Source organism: Megascapheus bottae, chromosome 7 (assembly GCF_031878675.1).
Source record: "Megascapheus bottae isolate mThoBot1 chromosome 7, mThoBot2.hap1, whole genome shotgun sequence".
Taxonomy (NCBI): domain Eukaryota; kingdom Metazoa; phylum Chordata; class Mammalia; order Rodentia; family Geomyidae; genus Megascapheus; species Megascapheus bottae.
Genome location: NC_143515.1, coordinates 68,559,649 through 68,578,524, shown reverse-complemented (window position 1 = coordinate 68,578,524; position 18,876 = coordinate 68,559,649). Strand labels below are relative to the sequence as shown.

General features: G+C 48.4%; 1 protein-coding gene across 1 annotated transcript; it reads left to right on the top strand.

Moving 5' to 3' along the window:
- Positions 1-3,849: 3,849 nt before the first annotated feature.
- On the top strand, positions 3,850-16,232 carry Mfsd2b (MFSD2 lysolipid transporter B, sphingolipid). The gene is made up of 14 exons (XM_090336205.1): positions 3,850-3,929; positions 8,084-8,209; positions 9,499-9,623; positions 10,182-10,305; positions 10,526-10,604; positions 10,684-10,814; positions 11,972-12,062; positions 12,145-12,266; positions 12,669-12,752; positions 12,976-13,056; positions 13,210-13,319; positions 13,613-13,756; positions 14,098-14,274; positions 15,569-16,232. The coding sequence occupies exons 1-14, from the start codon at positions 3,864-3,866 to the stop codon at positions 15,591-15,593; spliced, it is 1,485 nt and encodes a 494-aa protein (XP_090192331.1). The 5' UTR covers positions 3,850-3,863; the 3' UTR covers positions 15,594-16,232.
- Positions 16,233-18,876: the final 2,644 nt, after the last annotated feature.

Here is an 18,876-nt window from a genome sequence, read left to right as displayed (position 1 = left end):
CCCCGCTCGCTCCGGCCTCGCTGGCTCTGGCTCGGCTGGCTCCCGCATGCTCCGGTCCTGCTCGCTCCGGCCACCACTCGGTTGGGCTCTGTTCACTTCAGCTCAGCTCGCTTCTTTCGCTCTCTGTCGCCGTCGCAGTCTTGTCTCTGCCACTTTTCCGGTTTGGTTGTGTATGTGGGATACCGAGGAATCGAACCCGGGTCTTTGTGCATGCTAGGCAAGCACTTTAACCGCTAGGCCAAACTCCCGGGCCCTGGTGATAAGAGTCTTATGGGGGATTTTTCTGCCTAGGCTGGCTTCAAACAGCAGGCCTCAGATCTCAGCCTCCTGAGTAGCTAGGATTAATGTACAGGTGTGAGCCACCAGCACCTGGCCTGTACATTTCTTGTGTGTATATTTAGAACACACTTCAGTCATCAGCAATAACCTTCATTTTTTAACTGTGGAAACTTTCATTAATGTGAATAATATTCTCAAAGGCTTTCTAAGAAGATAATTATCTGATAAAGGTTTTTATTTGAAAGTTTAAAGTTGTACAGTTGTTAATTAAAAGTGTGGAATGATTATTGCAGGCTAACTTTGAAAAAAAATTGCCAAGGGAATGAAAACTTGAAAAAAAGGCAAACACCTTAGATATGGCTATGATTTTATCTAAGCAGTTGTTCAAAACTGTCAGCAGTCAGTTTCTTGAAAATAACTAGACTGTATCTATAGAAATATACTCCTAATTTTACAAATGCAGATTTACTAGTTAAATTACTATGCATTGCTGAAGTTTAAAATCATATATTCCAGTATGCTTTTCATGATATTTCAGTGTATTGGAATAGGTATGTATGCATTTGTTTCAGTGCCTTAAAGTATTTTGAATTCAGTATGTTTGCTAATGGTTAAAGAATTGTTTTCTCAAGGATGAAATACTGTTTGTTACAGGATCTTGAAATAACTTACACTTACTAGAAAATAATTACATGTGGATACATTTTGAATTTTCACTTGTTTTGTTTTTGTGCCGATCCTGGGGCTTGAACTCAGGGCCTGCTATGCTCTTTAGCTTTTTACTCAATACCAGTACTCTTCCACTTGAGCCTCACCTCCACTGCCTGCTCTTTGGTGGTTAATTGGAAATCACAGTCTTACAGATTTGTCTGCCCAAAGCAGCTTTGAACTGTGATCCTCAAAACCTCAGCTTCCAGGGCCGGGAGTTTGGCCTAGTGGTTAAAGTGCTTGCCTAGCATGCATGAACACCCGGGTTCGATTCCTTGGTACCACATACATAGAAAAAAGTCAGAAGTGGTGCTGAGGCTCAAGTGGTAGAGCTCTAACCTTGAGAAAGTCCAGGGACAGTGCTCAGGCTCTGAGCTCAAGCCCAGGACTGGCAAAAAAAAAAAAAAAAAAAAAAAAAAAAAAAAACCTCAGCTTCCTGAGTGAAGGATGCTAAGCAGGAGCCCCAGGCACCCAACAGTGTTTATTTTTTTAAATCATCCTTTATGCTGAGTGTGGTGGCACATGCCTATAACCCCAGCACCTAAAAAGCAGAAAAATCATAAATTCAATAACAGCCTGGACTAGAATGTGAGGCCCTGTATCAGAAAACCGAAACAGAGGTAGGAGCCTCATTCAAGTACTAGAGCACTACCTAACAAGCATGACCCTGAGCTCAAACCTTGTACCACCAAAATCGTTCAATCATCCTTTCCTATGTCCTGAAATAAACTGTCATGAAGACTTAGTAGGATTTCCTCCTTTGCTCATTCTAAACTATTAGGTTAAAGAAATGGTTCAGCACGCCAAATCCTCAAATAAAAGAAATGATTTATTCCATAGACTGATAGATGACTCTGTCATTTGTTTTAAATGTATTCTTTAGCACAGTTGAATGTATGAAAGGAATCCTTAAATCACCTTGTGGGAACCTGTAAATGCTGAGCCATGAGGTCTAATAAAAAGAAATGGAATGCCATACCCAGACTCTCAGAAAGCTGCGCTGCTATTGGCCTGAAAAAGATCAGTCACTCTTAGCACTACAGAGACCAAGATTCTGTCCGCAATGTGAGTTAATCAAAATCCAAACTTCCTTGGACCTTGGAGTTAGGTAAAAGTCTATACAAATTGTGGTTGTTTGCTCCTCACCTCTGCTTCCTAAGATAAAGAAGTCACTCATCCTGAGATTGTTTCACTTGCGTGTGTCTGTATCTTCAAAAGATTTCTACCTTACCGCCTACACTATATCTTTTTTTTTTAATTGTAGATGATAGGTAAATAGTACATTTCTTTTTGGACAGTGTCACCCCTTGCTGTTTATTTTCTGTTTATTTGAGACAGCCTGAGCTTCACAGTAATTTCTATACCAATGGCTATCATGAGACTGCCTCAATAAAAAGTGGGGTGGATCAGTGGGGTTTTTTTTTTTTTTAGCATATATAAGCTATTTACAGGATTGTGCAACCATGGACAAACTAACCTTAGAAACTTTATTTCTTTTAAAAGAAATCCTGCCATGTCCTACTGCTGGGGCAGGTCTACAGTCTGCCTATACATTTGCCTATGCTAGGCATCTCAGATGGACTCATACATAGTCTTTGTGATGATTGGCTTTTTGTAGCTACTATGTCTTTAAGGTTCATACATGGTATAGCATATATTGGCCATTCTATCATTTTTTTTCTTGCCAGTAGCAGAGTACAAACTTAGGGCCTCACGTTTCTAGGTTGATACTCTGCCATTTGAGCTGTAATTCCAGGTGCGATGAGTCACAATGGAACTGAAATCTCCAGGTCTCAGCCTTTCCGTGGTTAAGGTTACAAGAGTGAGATACCAGCACTTAGCTATCTAATAGTCGTGTTTTTTAATGTGCTTATTGCTCACTTGAAAATATCTGTTTCTTTGTCTTTTTACAAATTGGATTCTTTTCCTATTAAATTAATCTAAACCAACTAATATAAATCCTTATATTTTGCAAATATATTTTCTCCCACTTTAGGTCTTGGAGCTCATATACACACACAGTTTCTTGTTTTTGTTTTTAATTTCGATGTAGTCCTGTTTGTGGTGTCTAACCGAATACTACAATGACTGCTTCTATTGGTTTTGAAGAGTTTAAAGCTGTAGCCTTACCATGAGGTCTACGATGCCTTTGTGGTTGTTTTGCTTTTTTTTTTTTTTTCCCTCCAGTCTCGAGGCTTGAACACAGATCTTGGGCACTGTCCCTGAGCTTCTTTTGCTCAAGGCTAGCGCTCTACCACTTGAGCCACAGCTTCTGGCTTTTTCTGTGTATGTGGTACTGAGAAATCAAGCCCAGGGCTTCATGCATGCTAGGCAAGCACTCTACCACTAAGCCACGTTCCCAGCCCTCTGCGATGACTTTTGAAAGAAGGAAGGAGGGATGGGGGGATACTTGCCCTGTAAACCCCTTTCTGGGGTGGGATATAGCCACTGAACAGTGCATCCTGTCACTGCCCAGCGCTTGGTTCCCTGGCCACACACACCAGATCGCCTGTAGGGCAGGCTGGAAAAACGGCTGTGAAATCAGCGGCTGGAAAGCCTACCCGGGATAATCCCAGCGCAAACCCTTCCATTCAGTTGCTGTGTATTTAAGCCGTTTTCCGGTTCTCCGCCCTGGGATGTAGCTGCAGGGCTGCCTTCCACCTGGGGAGCGTCAGCTGGGACTTGCTGGCCGGGGTGGCCCTGGGAGAGCTACCCCCCAGGACACTGATACCACCTCGGCTGGCGTCTGGGCTCCCCGGAGTGTGGGGTGTGGCCCGAGGACACGCCCCTTCCGGAGACACGCCCCCTCCCGGGTCTGGGCCTGGCGGGTGGCGCCCCAGGCCACTTCTGAAGGCAGAGCGGAGCTGCTGCACACCATGGCTGCATCCACAGGACCCACCACCGTCCCATCAACGGAGACGCACAGCGAGGAGCCAGGATCCGTGAGCCGGAGGGGCGGCGGGGACAAGGGAAAGGGGGTACCAGGAGAGGGACAAAGGATATGGGGGCACCCCAAAGAGAAAGGACAGGAAACTCAGTCCCGACCAAGTGAAGTAACTTCACAAATCCACTGAACTTCAGGTGAGGTCAAGACGGTCTCTAGAGTCCGAGCCCTACTCCAGAGCTCTTGCCCCAGGCCCTCCCGAGGACTTGGCGGTGGCAGGTAGAACAGCCAGGTGTGCGTGGCTTTTCCCAGACCCAGGCAGCTCCCTGCCACTTGGCTCTAGGGGCCAGGGTAGAGACTGGGGAGGAACCAGAAGGGCTCCTCAGTCCTGAGGCTCATGTTGGCTCCGTGGCTGTGCTGGGAGGCTGTCTTGTCAAACTTAATTCAACATGTACCTCATCCCAGTAGTCAAGGCATTCTGTGGTGTCTGCTGACCATCACTTCAGCCCCTCCTCATCCTACTGTTTACCCTCAGGCACCTCCAAAGGACTTCTACAAAGAAAGTGGGAGAGCTGGGTGTCGCCTCCAACTACTCAGGAGGCTAGATAGGAAGACCCCTGGAAGCCAAAAGTTCTGGTAACACCGTGAGACCTCACCTCTTTAGAAGCCATAAGGGGTACTGTGGTAGAATAAATGTTTGCTTGCTTAACAAATGCAAAACTCTTGGTTCCATCCCCAGCACTGGGAAGTGGGTAGAGGAGAGGAGAGAGACAGAGACAGAGACAGAGATAGACAGAGAGATACAGAGCCAGAGAGAGACAGAGACAGAGAGACAGAGAGAGTCCTCCTCTGGAGATTCTCATTTTCCAGAGGAATTTGGAAATTTAGGGTGAGATGAATGACAAGAAAGGAAGAGAATGTTGTTCAGTAAGTGTCAGCATTGAATTCTAAGAGCTCTATGAGGTGCATTACTACCCAAGCTAAGCAAGGTGGGAGGGGTCACTTAGCTAGTTTGTCTAACTCTAAAACTATGTCTGTGAAGGGCTTTTGACTTACGGAGGTAATATTGTCATTTTGGAGACTCCACGACTATATATTCTATCTCTAGATCCAGCTACAATTTCTTTTAGGCTTTCTGTGCTCTAACCTAGAAGGCTCATTTAGGGGGAAACAAGAGACTCATTATGTGAGTGGAGCTGTCATGCTGGATGCTGCCTATCAAGCTTTCCTAGAAGTTGAAATAATACACAAATGTCAGAAAAGAACACACCCTGCCTTAAGTGTGGTTTTCTCCTATGGGTAGGAAGAGCATGCAAAGGGTGTGATAAACCTTATCTGGAAAGACCTTCCTTTCATAAAGAGCCTGCCTGTGGTATTCATAAGATACTAAACTGGGCAGACAAATCCAACATCCAATTCCATCCCCAAGCTAAAGAATTCCCAGCATCTTGTGTGTGTGTTGGGGGTAGGGGGAGTTGGGGGCTTGTACCCAGGGCCTGGATGTTGTCCCTTTGCTTTGTCACTCAAAGCTAGTACTTTACCACTTAAGACCACAGCGCCACTTCCAGTTTACTGTTTTTAATCAGAGATTAGAGTCTCATGCACTTTCCTGTCCAGCTGTCTTTGAACTGCTGTCCACAGGTCTAAGCCTCCTAAGTAGCTAGGATTATAGATGTGAGCCCCAGTGCCCAGACTCATATTGTCTTTTGAAATACCACTTCATGGTATCATCAGGGGGCATACCATATACTAAGCATCGTTCTAGGGACTCGAGGCACCATAGCCAATGAAAGTTAGTTGATATCCTCAGAGAGTTTGCATCCTGGTGAGAAGTAGAATGAGAATGTACCAGACAGGAAGTAGAACTGAGGGACTTGACTGAAAGGGAGGTAGCATTTAAACTCAGACTTGAATGACAGAAATCAACTTTTCAAAGACACAGAAGCCAGGTAGGTGCTAGTGACTCACTCCTACAACCCTAGCTACTCAGGAGACAGATCTGAAGATCCAGGTTCAACACCATCCCAGGCAGGAAAGTTCATGAAACTTTTTCTTTTTCCTTTTTTCCAGTCCTGAGCACTGTCCTTGGGCTTTCTCGAGGCTAGAGCTTTACCACTTTAGCCACAGCACAATTTCTACTTTTTCTATGTATATGGTACTGAGGAATTGAACCCGGGTCTCATGCATGCTAGGCAAGCACTCTACCACTAGGTCAAACTCCTGGCCCTTACAAAACTTTTATCTCCAATTAACCAGCAAAAGCTAGAAATGGGCATGTTGCTCGAGTGATAGAGTGAGAAACTTGAGTGAAAAAGGTAAAGGACAGCACCCAGGGTTTGAATTTAAGCCCCAGTACACACACACACACACACACACACACACACACACACACACACACACACACACACACACACCACAAGAGCCTTCAAAGCAAAAAGAAATGAGAAGTAAAGACAACTACAGTTGGTCACTTTGAGTGATGATAGCCCCTCACTTCCAGGAGAGCTATTTGAATACACTGGGTAAGAAAATAGAGACAGGTTGAGCTCCACTAGGCCATGGCAAGGACTTGGAGTTTGGAATTTCATTTTACCTGCAATGGCAAGTTGATGGAGGGCTTTAAGCAGAGAACTGACTTGATCTAATTTACATGATTAAAACACCACTGGCTGATGAGCAGAGAGTTGAACTGAGGGAACAAAAGCGCAAGCAAAGAAGCCACTGATAAACCAAATGGGCATTGGAGTCAGGTGCTGGTGGCTCATGCCTCCTAGCTAATTGGGAAGTTGAGATCTGAGGATGGAAGTCCAGAGCCAGCCTGGACAGACAAATCTAAGAGACTCTTATCTCCAAAAATGTCAGAGGTAGACATGGGGCTCAAGTGGTAGAATGCCAACCTTGAGTGAAAAAGCCAAGCAATAATGCAAGGCCCTGAGTTCAATACCTAGTATCTACACAGAAAAAAGATAGGAATTGGAAAAAGATAAATCAAGATGAATCTTGGATTTGAGACCTGAGCCCTAAGGCTCAGGTAGACAATGGGGACAAAATGGCTAAAAGTTGGTTTAGGCCATGATATAGAATACAAGGAGCTGCATTTTCACCATGCTCTAGGCTAAGTCCACATGCTTGTCAAGCTGTTAGTAAGCAATCAAATACCCTTGAGTTCACTGGATGGATTAAGACTTAGGATAGATATACACTTCAAGCTTCTAAACATTATTTTGTGTCAGTGGTAGACTGATAAACAGTCTTTCCAGGAAAAGAAAGGAAAAGCATTCTGCTTGATAATGTTGGCTGACTTCTGTGTACTCTCGCTATAGCTGATTCAAGCTATCAATGGTTCAACAGCTGGCTTGCAAAAGTCAGGAACATTTAACACTCAGTTCTCAAGGCCTTGTTTTCCTCATCACGACAACCTTGTGAGGTTACTGGTGATACTGCGGTTGACAGAAGAGGAAAACAAGACTTAGAGAAATAACATGATTTATTCAAGGTTGCCCATGAGCCTAGTGCTGGGGCTCATGTATAATCCTAGCTACTTAGGAGCCTGAGATCTAAGGATTGTGGTTCGAAGCCAACCAGGATAGGAAAGTCATTGAGACTCTTATCTCCAATTAAGCACCACAAGGCTGGAAGTGGAGCTCCAGTAATAGAGTAAAAATGCTAAAGGACAGTCCCTGATTTCAAGCGCCAGCACTGGTGCACATGTATATTCACATGTGCACACATAAGGAGTGGATAGCAAAGAAAGAACCCAAGCCTAAGTCTTTTTTCTTTTTCTAGCCTTTTTTTTTTTTTTTTGTTCAGTCATGGGACTTGAACTCTGGGCCTGGGCGCTGTCCCTGAGCTCTTCAACTCAAGGCTACCAACTTACCCCTGGAGCCATAGTGCTACTTTTAGTTTTCTAAAGGTTAGAGATAAGAGTCTCACAGACGTTAGTGCCCAGGCTGGCTTTGAACCTCAATTTTCAGATCTCAGCCTCCTGAGTAGATAGGATCACAGACATGAGCCACTGCACCCGGCAAGAGTTATATTCTTTTAAAAAGTCTCACTTCCCCTTGGAAGTATTTAGGGGAGAAGGTAAGGCTCAAGGTTGTTGGATAAATCCTCAGGCCATCATAGAGACCTCAAGGTGCTTACCGAAGCCATAGGGTATGGGAAATGTTTTCCATCGGTGGCGTTAGAAGCTGGTTCCTTTGTCTCCCCCAGGACAGCAGAGCCGGTCACCTTTCATTCTGTGCAAAGGTATGCTACGGGATTGGTGGAGTTCCCAACCAGGTGGCCTCCAGCGCGTCAGCCTTCTACCTGCAGCTCTTCCTGCTTGACGTGGCACAGGTGAGCATGGGCCGCAGCCCAGAGCCCCCAGCTCACCTGTCTTTCCTCTCCTACCTGCACTTCCACTTCCAACATCCTGAAGACACCCTTGAGTCAGGCCTAACAACAAAGCTACCAAGGAGGGAAGTCTCCTGGATGTTTATTGTAAACACTCACCATACAGATGCACTTGGATAAGTGAGTGGTGCAATCATCCAAAAGAATGATCTAGGCCGGTTGACTTAGAATGCAAGTCTTTAGTGCCCGGGCTGGCTTTGAACCTTGATCCTCAGATCTCAGCCTCCTGAGCAGCTAGGATTACAGGCGTAAACTACTGCACCTGGCACCTTGTTTTTCCCCCTTGGTTTTTTGAACTCAGGGTTTTGCCCTTACTTGGGTTGTTTTGTTTTGTTAACTTGATTTTATTGTTGGGATGATGTACGGAGGGCTTGCAGTTACATTCATCAGGTATGGGTGCATCACTTCTTAAATATTTTTACCCCTTCCTATGTTTTTCTTCCACTTTCCCTCCCCACCCCGCACTTACTTGTTCGGCAAGTGCTCTACTACTCAGCTAAAACCAAAACAAGCCACCAATGCTTTTTAAATGACACTTATCTGATCCCATTTATATAAAAATATAAATGCCAATGCACACAAATGCATGAAAAGAGGATCATCAAACACTTCTAGCAGTTGCCTCAGGCTGTTTTTCTGTACTATTTGGTTTCTTTTCATGTATACAACAAAAAAAAATGGACATTGTGTATGTGCGTGCGTGCGTGCGTGTGTGTGTGTGTGTGTGTGTGTGTGTGTGTGCCAGTCCTAGGACTTGAATTCAGGGCCTGGGCACTGTCTCTGAGCTTTCTTGCTCAAGGCTACCACTTGAGCCACAGCTCCACTTCTAGCTTTCCTGGTTAATTGGAGCTAGGCCTCTCATGGACTTTCTTGCCTGGTCTGGCTTCAGTCCACAACCTCGGATCTCAGCCTCCTGCGTAGCTAGGATGACAGTGTGAGCCATCCGTGCCCTCCCCAGTTGGACATTTTCATTGTGAAGCCAGGGGTCCACCTCAATCAGGGGCTCTTGGATCTTCTCCAAATAATGGCAACATGGAGCTGTTTGCTCCCTCCCCAGCCCCTTTCTTCACTGCCGATGCCCCTCGGGGCCTCAGTGTTAATGTGCTGGGCAGGAGGCTGGGCAACCCTTTCTACCATGTCTATACCACATGGTTCCCAGGTCTTCCTCCTGGTAGGCAAGCAGGCATGCCGTCAGAGGCCTGGCTAGAGCTCCCCTCCCCTGTGTGTTTCAGATTCCTGCCGCCCAAGCATCACTTGTCCTGTTTGGAGGGAAGGTATCTGGGGCAGTGGCTGACCCTGTGGCCGGGTTCTTAATCAACAGAAGCAGGAGGATAGGGTCTGGACGGCTGATGCCCTGGTGAGCAGCCACTTGGTCCTTCAGATGCTGGTATACCCCACCCTGACCTCGTCCCTGCTCATAGCTTGTCATCCACACTTCCTGCTCAACACCTGTGAGTGCTAGGAGTTCGAACTGGACAGTGTAGTTGGCATACCGGGTTAGACTGTGAGTCTTTTGATACTTCAGAGGCTCTCCTCGCAGAGGCCTGGGGCTCAGGGTGGGCAGGCTGGGCTAGAGGCCACAGAAGGTCTCATAGAGGAGGTACAGGCTGTGTTCTGGTGTCTTCTACTTTCCTCCCACCTGCTGGCATATTGGAGTCAGTGCTTGACCACTCTACCACTGGATTACATTCTGCATCCCCCACCCCTGTGTCTTGAATACAGGGAATAGTGCCACCCAAGTGCCAGTGAGGAATCCCTTTCCCACTACCCTCATTCTCCCCCATCTCCATGGCCCCTGCCCTGTGAGCTACAGCCCAGAGCTTCTCAGGCAACAGAGAAAGGATGAGATCCCTCCCCGCTGGTTCTTTGCACTCGGACCTGGTGCTGCGAGCACTGAACAGCTGGGCTTCTGCAGGGTACTGAGCTGCATGCCCTTCATCGCCCTGGCCTACTTCTTCCTGTGGTTCCTGCCCCCCTTCACCAGCCTGCGTGGCCTCTGGTATACCTCCTTCTACTGCCTGTTCCAGGCCCTGTCCACGGTAAGCGGGTGCCCTTTCTGAGCCTGGTTCTGGCTGTGGCCCCTGGAGGCAGTGAGGGAGGAGGAGCAGCAGTGCCCATAGCCTCAGCTCTTCAGCCTCTCACTCTGAGCAGTGTCAACCTGGCACCTGGGTGACAGAAGGGAACGGGGTGGCTGAGTAGGGGACCTGATTCTCAAGGACCTGGGCGGGGGACTTGCTGAGCTTGGCAGGGCCCCTCCAGTTCTTCCAGGTGCCCTACACAGCCCTCACTATGATCCTCACACCCAGCCCCAGAGAGCGGGACTCTGCCACAGCCTACCGTGAGTCATCCCCTGGGGCTGGCAGGGCGGGGGGCTCTGGCCACGGCTGGCTCTGTCACCCCGAGCGTGCTGCCCCTAGGGATGACCATGGAGATGGCAGGGACGCTGATGGGAGCCGCTGTCCACGGGCTCATCGTGTCGGGTGCCCACAAGTCCCAGCACTGTGAGGATACCGTGGTCTCCAGGCCGGTGGCTGTGTCCCCAGACGCAGTGAGTAGCCCAGGAGGAGGCCAGGATCTGCCCCATGGCGTCTTCTCCTTCCCTGTCCCCCTATCTCTTCCTATCTCTGAAGGACTCACTGCATTTCTTCTCTGCTTCTCTAGCCAAGTCCTGCCCCCATCCTCCGCTAAACCTTCCTCTTGACATGAAATAAACCAACAGATGCAGGCCATCTGCAGGGGAGGAGGCCCGCCCCAGGGAAGGGATGGGTGGGGCATCAGGCAGGGCCGGAAGGGTGCCAGGGCCCTGCATGCCCCCTTCTTCCCTCCCTATGCCTGTACCTGTACCAACACCCCCACCCGCCTGAATTTGTGTCTTTTTGTTGTTGTTTGGTTCATGGGGCTTGAACTCTAGGCCTGGGCACTGTCCCTGAGCTCTTCAGCTCAAGGCTACCACCCTACCCTTGAGCCAAGCCCCACTTCCCATTTTCGAGTGATTAATTGGAGAGAAGAATTCTAGTGCCTGGGCTGGCTTTGAACCGTGATCCTTAGATCTCAGCGTGCAGAGTAGCTAGAATTACAGGCATGAGCCACCATGCCAGACTTCGTTTTTCTTTTCATTTGAGACAACCTCACCAGATAGCCCAGGCTAGCCTCCAACTCTTGAATCTTGAATCTCTTGCAAGGGTTACTGGAATACCCCCCCCCACCCCCAGGCCCAGCCCCTGGCATGCTTTCAAATGTGTTTTTTTTTTTCAAATGTGTTTTTATTATCTATTTTCCCTAAGCCATTTTTTTTGTTTGTTTGTTTTCTGGATTCATCTGGGTCATCATGTATCTCACGGCTTTAACAGTCCACATGAGGATGTGAATCCCTCTCCCCTCCCCACCTCTCTCCACACACACACACACACACACACACACACACACACACACACACACACACAACTGAGCCCTCATTGTGGAAGAACCTGGCTCACTTAGTTATCATTGTATCCTGGAGAACAGCAGTGGATGTTTGGTAAGTCGAATGTGTGAGCATGCTGACCTTTCCATGCTTTCAGGCTGGGCAGGAGACACAAGGTCAACCCAGTATTCTTGGGTTTTGTATGAGGCTCCTTGGTTCCCATTGTTGATATTTGTGCCTTGCCTTTATGGGGGGGGGGGAAACATTACCTACATCCCATCCCATTCTGCCTTGTTCTGCAGACCCGTCTCTACTCCATTGCAGCTGCAGTGGTTGCTGTTACTTACCCTGTATGTGGCGCTTTGCTGGGCCTGGGTGTGAAGGAAAAGCCAGGTATGGCATGAGGGAGGCGGAAGCTGGGCAGGGCTCCTCGTAAACTTTCATCAAGCTAAGCTGCCCCCTTCCTCTGTTGCAGACCCCTCTGCCACAGCCTCAGGTCAAGGCCTGGGCTTCCTGGCTGGGCTGGCCCTCACTACCCGGCACCCACCCTACCTGATTCTAGTGGTCTCCTTCTTGTTCATCTCAGCTGCTGTTCAGGTATGTGCAGCCAGGTGATCACCACTGATTGGCTCTGGCCATGCTGATGCTGGGTCTGGTGTTGTGTCTGAGGCCACTCCACTACTTAGGCTCATGTGATAGGGGAAAGACATGTGGATAGGGGCACTAGTTCCTGGCAGGAAAGATGTGAGCGGGGCTTGTGGTATAGGAAGCTGACCAGCAGTGGTTTCTTCATGTGTTGTCTGATCTTGGCCGGGTAAGGACTAGGAACGAGCCTTTACCTACATGGGGATGAGTCTTTTGTGGAGTAACCATGTGGTATTGACAGCAGTCTGAGTTCAAGGTCCCCAAGAGGAGGCCAAATTGGGGACCCTGTCCCTGCCCTTGACTTCTGAATTTCTGCTGTTTGCTGCCCTCGCCCACCTCCTGTCCATCTCTCAGGTGGAGCAGAGCTACCTCGTCCTGTTCTGCACACATGCCTCCCGGCTACATGACCACGTCCAGAGCCTGGTGCTAACCATCCTGGTGAGGGGACCTGGGTGGCGGTCACATACCTTGGGGACTTCAAGAAGGATATGGATGGCCAGAGTTTGAGTGGTCAACCTTCTGGCATCATGTCAGCAGAGGGTGGAAGTGGGGCCAGGACCCAAGTTTAATACCAGGAGCAAGCTCAAGGTCGACTCTGAGGTCCTGGGAGAGGGTGCTGGTTTCTGGGCCCTGGTTGATGATGTCTGTCATCTGCTCACAGGTAGCAGCTGTGCTGAGCACCCCGATGTGGGAGTGGGTTCTGCAGCGATTTGGGAAGAAGATATCAGCTTTAGGGATCTGTGTGAGTGAGGGAAGAAGCCAGGCCTGGGGGTTGCTGGAGGCCCCCTCATGCCAGCAGGGCCTGGCATAGGGCTTGTTAATAACCAAGAGGGGGTGAGCAGGTAAATGAAAGGCCAGAGAAGGAGAGGGAGCATCTTTGGGTCTGTCTCCCCAGGTGATGGTGCCTTTTGCAATCCTGCTGGCAGCTGTGCCCACAGCACCTGTAGCCTACGTCGTGGCCATCTTCTCTGGCATGAGCATTGCTCTGTCCTTGCTGCTACCCTGGTAGGCTAGGTGAAGGGAAATGGGTGGAGGCTTCTACAAAGATGATCGCATTTCTTCACAGCAACCTGCTGTTTCCATTTCCTTTGAGCAGCTTGTGGAGGTGGGATCATGCGCTTGGTCTCTGTAGTCCACCTCAGGGCAGGAAAGGTGGGGAATGGGAGGACACAAACTGCTAATTGCTGGCGGGTCAGTTTGGAGCACAGAGGTCGCCAGCTTGGTCTGTGTCCCCAGAGAGGTCACAGGCTGCTGGCTCTCAAGGGGATGGAGAGCTCACCCGGTGTACCTGTCAATAGGTCCATGCTGCCAGATGTGGTGGATGATTTCCAGCTGAAGCACCAGCATGGCCCGGGCCTGGAGACCATCTTCTACTCATCCTACGTCTTCTTCACCAAGCTTTCAGGCGCAGGCGCCCTGGGCATCTCCACTCTCAGTCTGGAGTCAGTCCCCGGGTTGGAATATACCAGAGGCACAAGGACCAGGGGTGTGGGAAGATGAGGCAAAGCCTACATTACTTAGTTATGGGTTACTCATGAGTCGGGGGTGCAGGCTCTATGAGTCATGGGGAAACTGACTAAGTGTTCCTAGGAGGGTCTTTCCTGGGGGCTATACCCATTTGGGGTCCCTTGACAGATCACTTCTCCATAATGAGGATGATCTGGCCAGAAAAGGAAGCCAAGTTTCAGGAGAGCTGGAGGGGAGGGGGGCGGCTCTGTGACGCCTGCATCCAAGGAGCGGGGCTGGGCAGGACTGACTGGCTGGGTGGATGGGGGGTGTCTAGGTTTGCAGGGTACACCGCAGGTGCCTGCAAGCAGGCAGAGGAGGTGGCGGTCACCCTGAAGGTGCTCATCGGTGCCGTGCCCACCTGCATGATCATCATTGGCCTGGGCATCCTCCTGCTCGGCCCCACGCCCAAGCGGCCGAGCCACGACGCCTCCTTCCAGCTAAGCATTCGAAGGTGGGCAGCCTGTACAGATGCGTACACACAGGAAACACTACAATCCCGGGACTCACCCAGATACACAGAGGCTGCACTGACCAATGCTAGCCTGCATTAGATAATTAGATACATTGCATGACCCAAGTTGAGTGGTCTGCTTTTTTTTTTTTTTTTGCTTAGTTGTGGGCCTTGAACTCAGGGCCCAGGTGCTGTCTTTGGGTTCTTTTCTCAACGCTTGTGCTCTATCTCTTTGAGCTACAGTGTCACTTGGGGTTTTTGAGTGGTTAACTGGAGATAGGAGTCTCACAGGGACTTCTCTGCTTGGGCTGACTTTGAGCCATGATCCTCAGATCTCAGCCTCCTGAGTAGCTAGGATTACAGGCGTGAGCCACCAGTGCCTTCCTAGTATACTGCCCTTGCTTGAGCAAAATGACACAATTTGCTTCTGGATTTTTTTTTTCTACTCTCTAGTCCCTCCTCTGTCTTCCTCAGATACCCCTGTGGATTGGGATGCATGAGGGTTCCCCCCTCCCCCTCTCATCCCCCCTTCCTTCACTCCTATGTGACTCTGGGTGCCCCATCTGCTTGAAGAATGCTCCCCACTAGAGCTCCTCACGTTTGGTGACTTGCTAAGCTGCCCTCCACTGCAGCTGCCTTCGTGGTCTATATCCACATCACCTCTCACTCGGACATCTGCCCATGCAATCCCACAAGTTTATCAGGCAGTCTCCGTGTATCCTTAACCAAACTCATCCCTCCCCACCCCCATCAGCTTCTTCCTCAGTGTTGCTGAGTCTGTGAAGGCCACCATCTTCCTCCATGGGTGACTCTCGCTTTTCCTTCCACACTTGCTGGGAACTCTGACCTTACCCCTCCCTCACCACAGCACCAATCCCACTGCACAGAGATCTGCTCACTGCTCTTTCCAGGGGAATGTGGGGTCTTGAGGGTCAAAGCTAGAATCTACTCACCTTCCAATCTTAAGAGCCACACAGCACAGAGCCTGAGGCCAAACAGGTACTCAGAAACTGTGCTGCAGGTCAATGGGACTAGCCCAACATACACCCATGCCCACGTGCCCACACATGGGGCTACACATGTGGTGGCAGCAGTAGCAGCAGCTGTGTGGCCTCAGACTTATCAGTGAAGCCCAGTGGATGGCCGGGCTTGACAGGACTCAGTATAGCGCTGTGAAGGGGGAGGGGAGTAGGCTGGTAGGTAAAATAAGCACTGCTGCTGTTGTGGGGCTCTGCAGTAGGGAAGAGACTATGTCTCATCCCATCTTTCTTCTTGATGTCGTCCTTTCCTGCAGGAGGACCAGCTACAGCCTCGCTTAAGTTCAAGAGGATTTCTGTGCACTGGAGGAGCCTCCTTCTGGGCCTCAAGTCCTGCTCTGTCCTCCCATCCCCTCCTGTCCTCTTTCTCTCCCTACCCCGGCCCCCTCCTCTCTTTTCATGGCCCTTAGCACCAGCATTGTCCCTGGGCTGTGGACTCTTCCGCAATGCCACCTATGGGACTTCCACCTCTCTCACAAAAGCACAGAGACTACAGTTTGGTAGAGGGTATGTCTTTAGGGAAAAGAGACCCAATGAGGTTTCTTTTTCCCCCAAAACAAAGGATGTATCTTCCACAGAGTCTATATACTTTGTGACTGTAAATGGCCATCTCATCCCACTGATGGAGTCCCCCAAGGAAGGGAGAGACTGTCTAGTACCATTAAGCCTGGCTATGTGTCCCAGACACTTCCTCCAAGCAGGAACGCCATGTGGGAGCCAGATTCCTCCTATCCTTTCAAAGGTTCCACGTTGAGACCCTGGCACAGGCAATGGTGGCTTGTGTGAACCGGGTCTGGGAGGTTTGAGATACTTACAGGGGCATTTGAGAAGCTGCTGTATCCCTGAGCCCACAGAATAAAGGTTTGCCAAATCACCGAGTAAATATGTAAATTACTGTCATCCTACAAGACAGCTAAGGAACTTTTCCTTCTCCAAATAATCTGCCTCCTCTCTAGTCTCCCCAACTCTTGTCCCCCCCTCTCTTTTTTTATTTTTTATTTTTTTCCCCAGTCCTCAGGCTTGTACTCAGGGCCTGAGCATTGTTCTTAGGCTTTCTAAAAGGCTAGCGCTCTACCACTTGAGCCACAGTACCACTTCTGGCTTTTTCTGTGTATGTGGTAAAAGGAATTGAACCCGGGTCTTCATGCATGCTAGGCAAGTACTCTACCACTAGGCCACATTCCCAGTCCCAACTCTTGCCATTTCTGTCTATTCTTCCTCATCCAGGACTCCTAACCCCCTGAACTTGGCCTTGGCCTCCACAACTAAGGAGACAGTGCAGCGGCCAGAATGAATTCCAGCATGGCAGAAAGGGAGATACGAGTCTGTACATTGCTTCCCATCTTTCATAAGAGGTTGATTTATTGAACAAATCTGAGCCTCTGTTTTAAGCTTAAGCTGCCTTGAACTCAAATGATCTTTCTACCTCAGCTCCCTGAATAGCTGACTTTCATGCCTGAAGGCCTCAGGATGGCTAAGTGGTTTAAAATGAATGGCCCCGATCAACTACCAAACCAAGGAAATCCTCAGTGCTAGGCATTAGCATCCATTATCACCCCTCCATTCCAAAACCCTGTCTTCCCTGCTAGGGAAACAAAACAAACAACCTAACACCCAGAAGAGAGAAATACACAAACAAAACCTCATTCAGGATAGATTTAGCAAACCAGGAAGAAAAGGAAATAGGCCTGAGAGGAGATAGTTTTTGGACAGAGTCTCTATGTAGTAAGAATATTGTACTGCTTTAGCCTCCTTAGCATTATAGGTGCATGACACCTATAATGACCCAAGCCATAACAAGGTGTGCAAGTGCCTGTGTGTGTATGTGTGTGCATGTGCGTGTGCATGTGCACATGCTGGGTTACCAGGACCAAAACTCAAAATCTCATGGTCTTGCTCAGCTTTTTCACTCATAACTGGTGCTCTACTACTTGAGTCACATCTCTAGTTCTGGCTTTTTTGCCAATTAATTGGAAATAAGAGTTTCAGATTGGGGCTGGGAGCATGACCTAGTGGTAGATTGCTTGTCTAGCATGCATGAAACCCTGGGTTCAATTCCTCTGTACCACATACACAGGAAAAAAGTTTCAGATTTGCCTGGCCTGGTTCTGAACCTGGTCCTTGAGCTTGAACTCAGGGTGTGGGCTTTCTCAAGGCTAGTGCTCTACCCTGTAGGCCACTACAGGTGGCCACTTCTGGCTTTTTCTGTGTATGTGATACCAAGGAATCGAACCCAGGGTTTCGTGCATGTTAGGCAAGCACTCTACCACTAGGCCACATTCGTGGCCTCACTTTTTTTTTTTTGTCAGTTGTGGGGCTTAAACTCTGGGCCTGGGCACTGTCCCTGAGCTCTTCAGCTCAAAGCTACTGCCCTACCCCTTGAGCCACAGCACCACTTGGAGTTTTCTGGTGATTCACTGAAGATAAGAGTCTCAAGGTCTTTAGTGCCTGGGCTGGCTTTGAACCTCAATCCTCAGATCTCAGCCTCTTGAGTAGCTAGGATTACAGGAGGTGAGTCACTGCGCCCAGCTTCACTTTTTTTCTCAATTTCTGAAGACATAGCTAGCACCTTTCAAACAATCTGAATTTCTGGTACTAAGGCTTGGGTGCTGTCCTTTAGCTTTTTCATTCAAGGCCGGCATGCTACAGTTTATACCACAATTCCATTTCTAGCTTTTTCCTTTTCTCTTTCTTTTTATTGGTAGTTAAATGGAGATAAGAGTTTCACACTTTCCTGCCCAGGCTGGCTTCGAACCATGATCCTCAAATCTCAACCTCTTGAGTAGCTAGGATTATAAGCCTAAGCCTGTGACAATGTGACATTCTTATAACTTGAATTAGGTGTATTATGTGTTCCTGTAGTCCTGGGAGGATGACCATAACTTCTACATCACTTTCTGGGTTCCACTTATGTCTTAGATTAGGGGCAGGGAAATGCACAATGAATTGCATAATGACTGAAAGGCAAATGGGAGACTGAGACCTGTCTCTCATCAACTGAGCTTTGTAATACACACAGAATAAAAAGGTTTTATTTTGAAACTTATTTGTTGTTATTTCTTATTACACTTGGTTAAAACTTCATGGAATAAATCTATAAATAAAGTATGCTTACTGTATGGTTTAGTACAGTGAAAACCATCAATTTGTACAATTAATGTACGTAAATTGCCTGGTGTGATGAACACATAATTTCCAGGTACTGAGGAGGCAAAGGAGGATTCAAGACCAATACTTGCAAAATTAGCAATACTTTATCCGACAAGCAAAATGCAAAAAAAGCTTTTTTAAAAAGCTAATAAGGCCGGGAGTTTGGCCTAGTGGTTAAAGTGCTTGCCTAGCATGCATGAAGACCGGGGTTCGATTCCTCGGTACCACATACATAGGAAAAAAAAAGCCGGAAGTGGTGCTGAGGCTCAAGTGGTAGAGCTCTAGCCTTGAGAAAGTCCAAGGACAGTGCTCAGGCCCTGAGCTCAATCCCAGGACTGGCAAAAAAAAAAAAAAAAAAAAAACTAATAAACAGGGCTGGGGTGTGGCTCAAGTGGTAGAGTGCTTGTTTCAAGCA

What these genes read in the sequence shown, in the direction of transcription:
- Mfsd2b (XM_090336205.1), top strand. Translation starts at nt 3,864, where the DNA reads ATGGCTGCATCCACAGGACCCACCACCGTCCCATCAACGGAGACGCAC. An exon ending in ACAGCGAGGAGCCAGGATCC is followed by an intron (nt 3,930 to 8,083) that starts GTGAGCCGGAGG and finishes TGTCTCCCCCAG; the next exon opens with GACAGCAGAGCCGGTCACCT. An exon ending in TTCCAGCTAAGCATTCGAAG is followed by an intron (nt 14,275 to 15,568) that starts GTGGGCAGCCTG and finishes CCTTTCCTGCAG; the next exon opens with GAGGACCAGCTACAGCCTCG.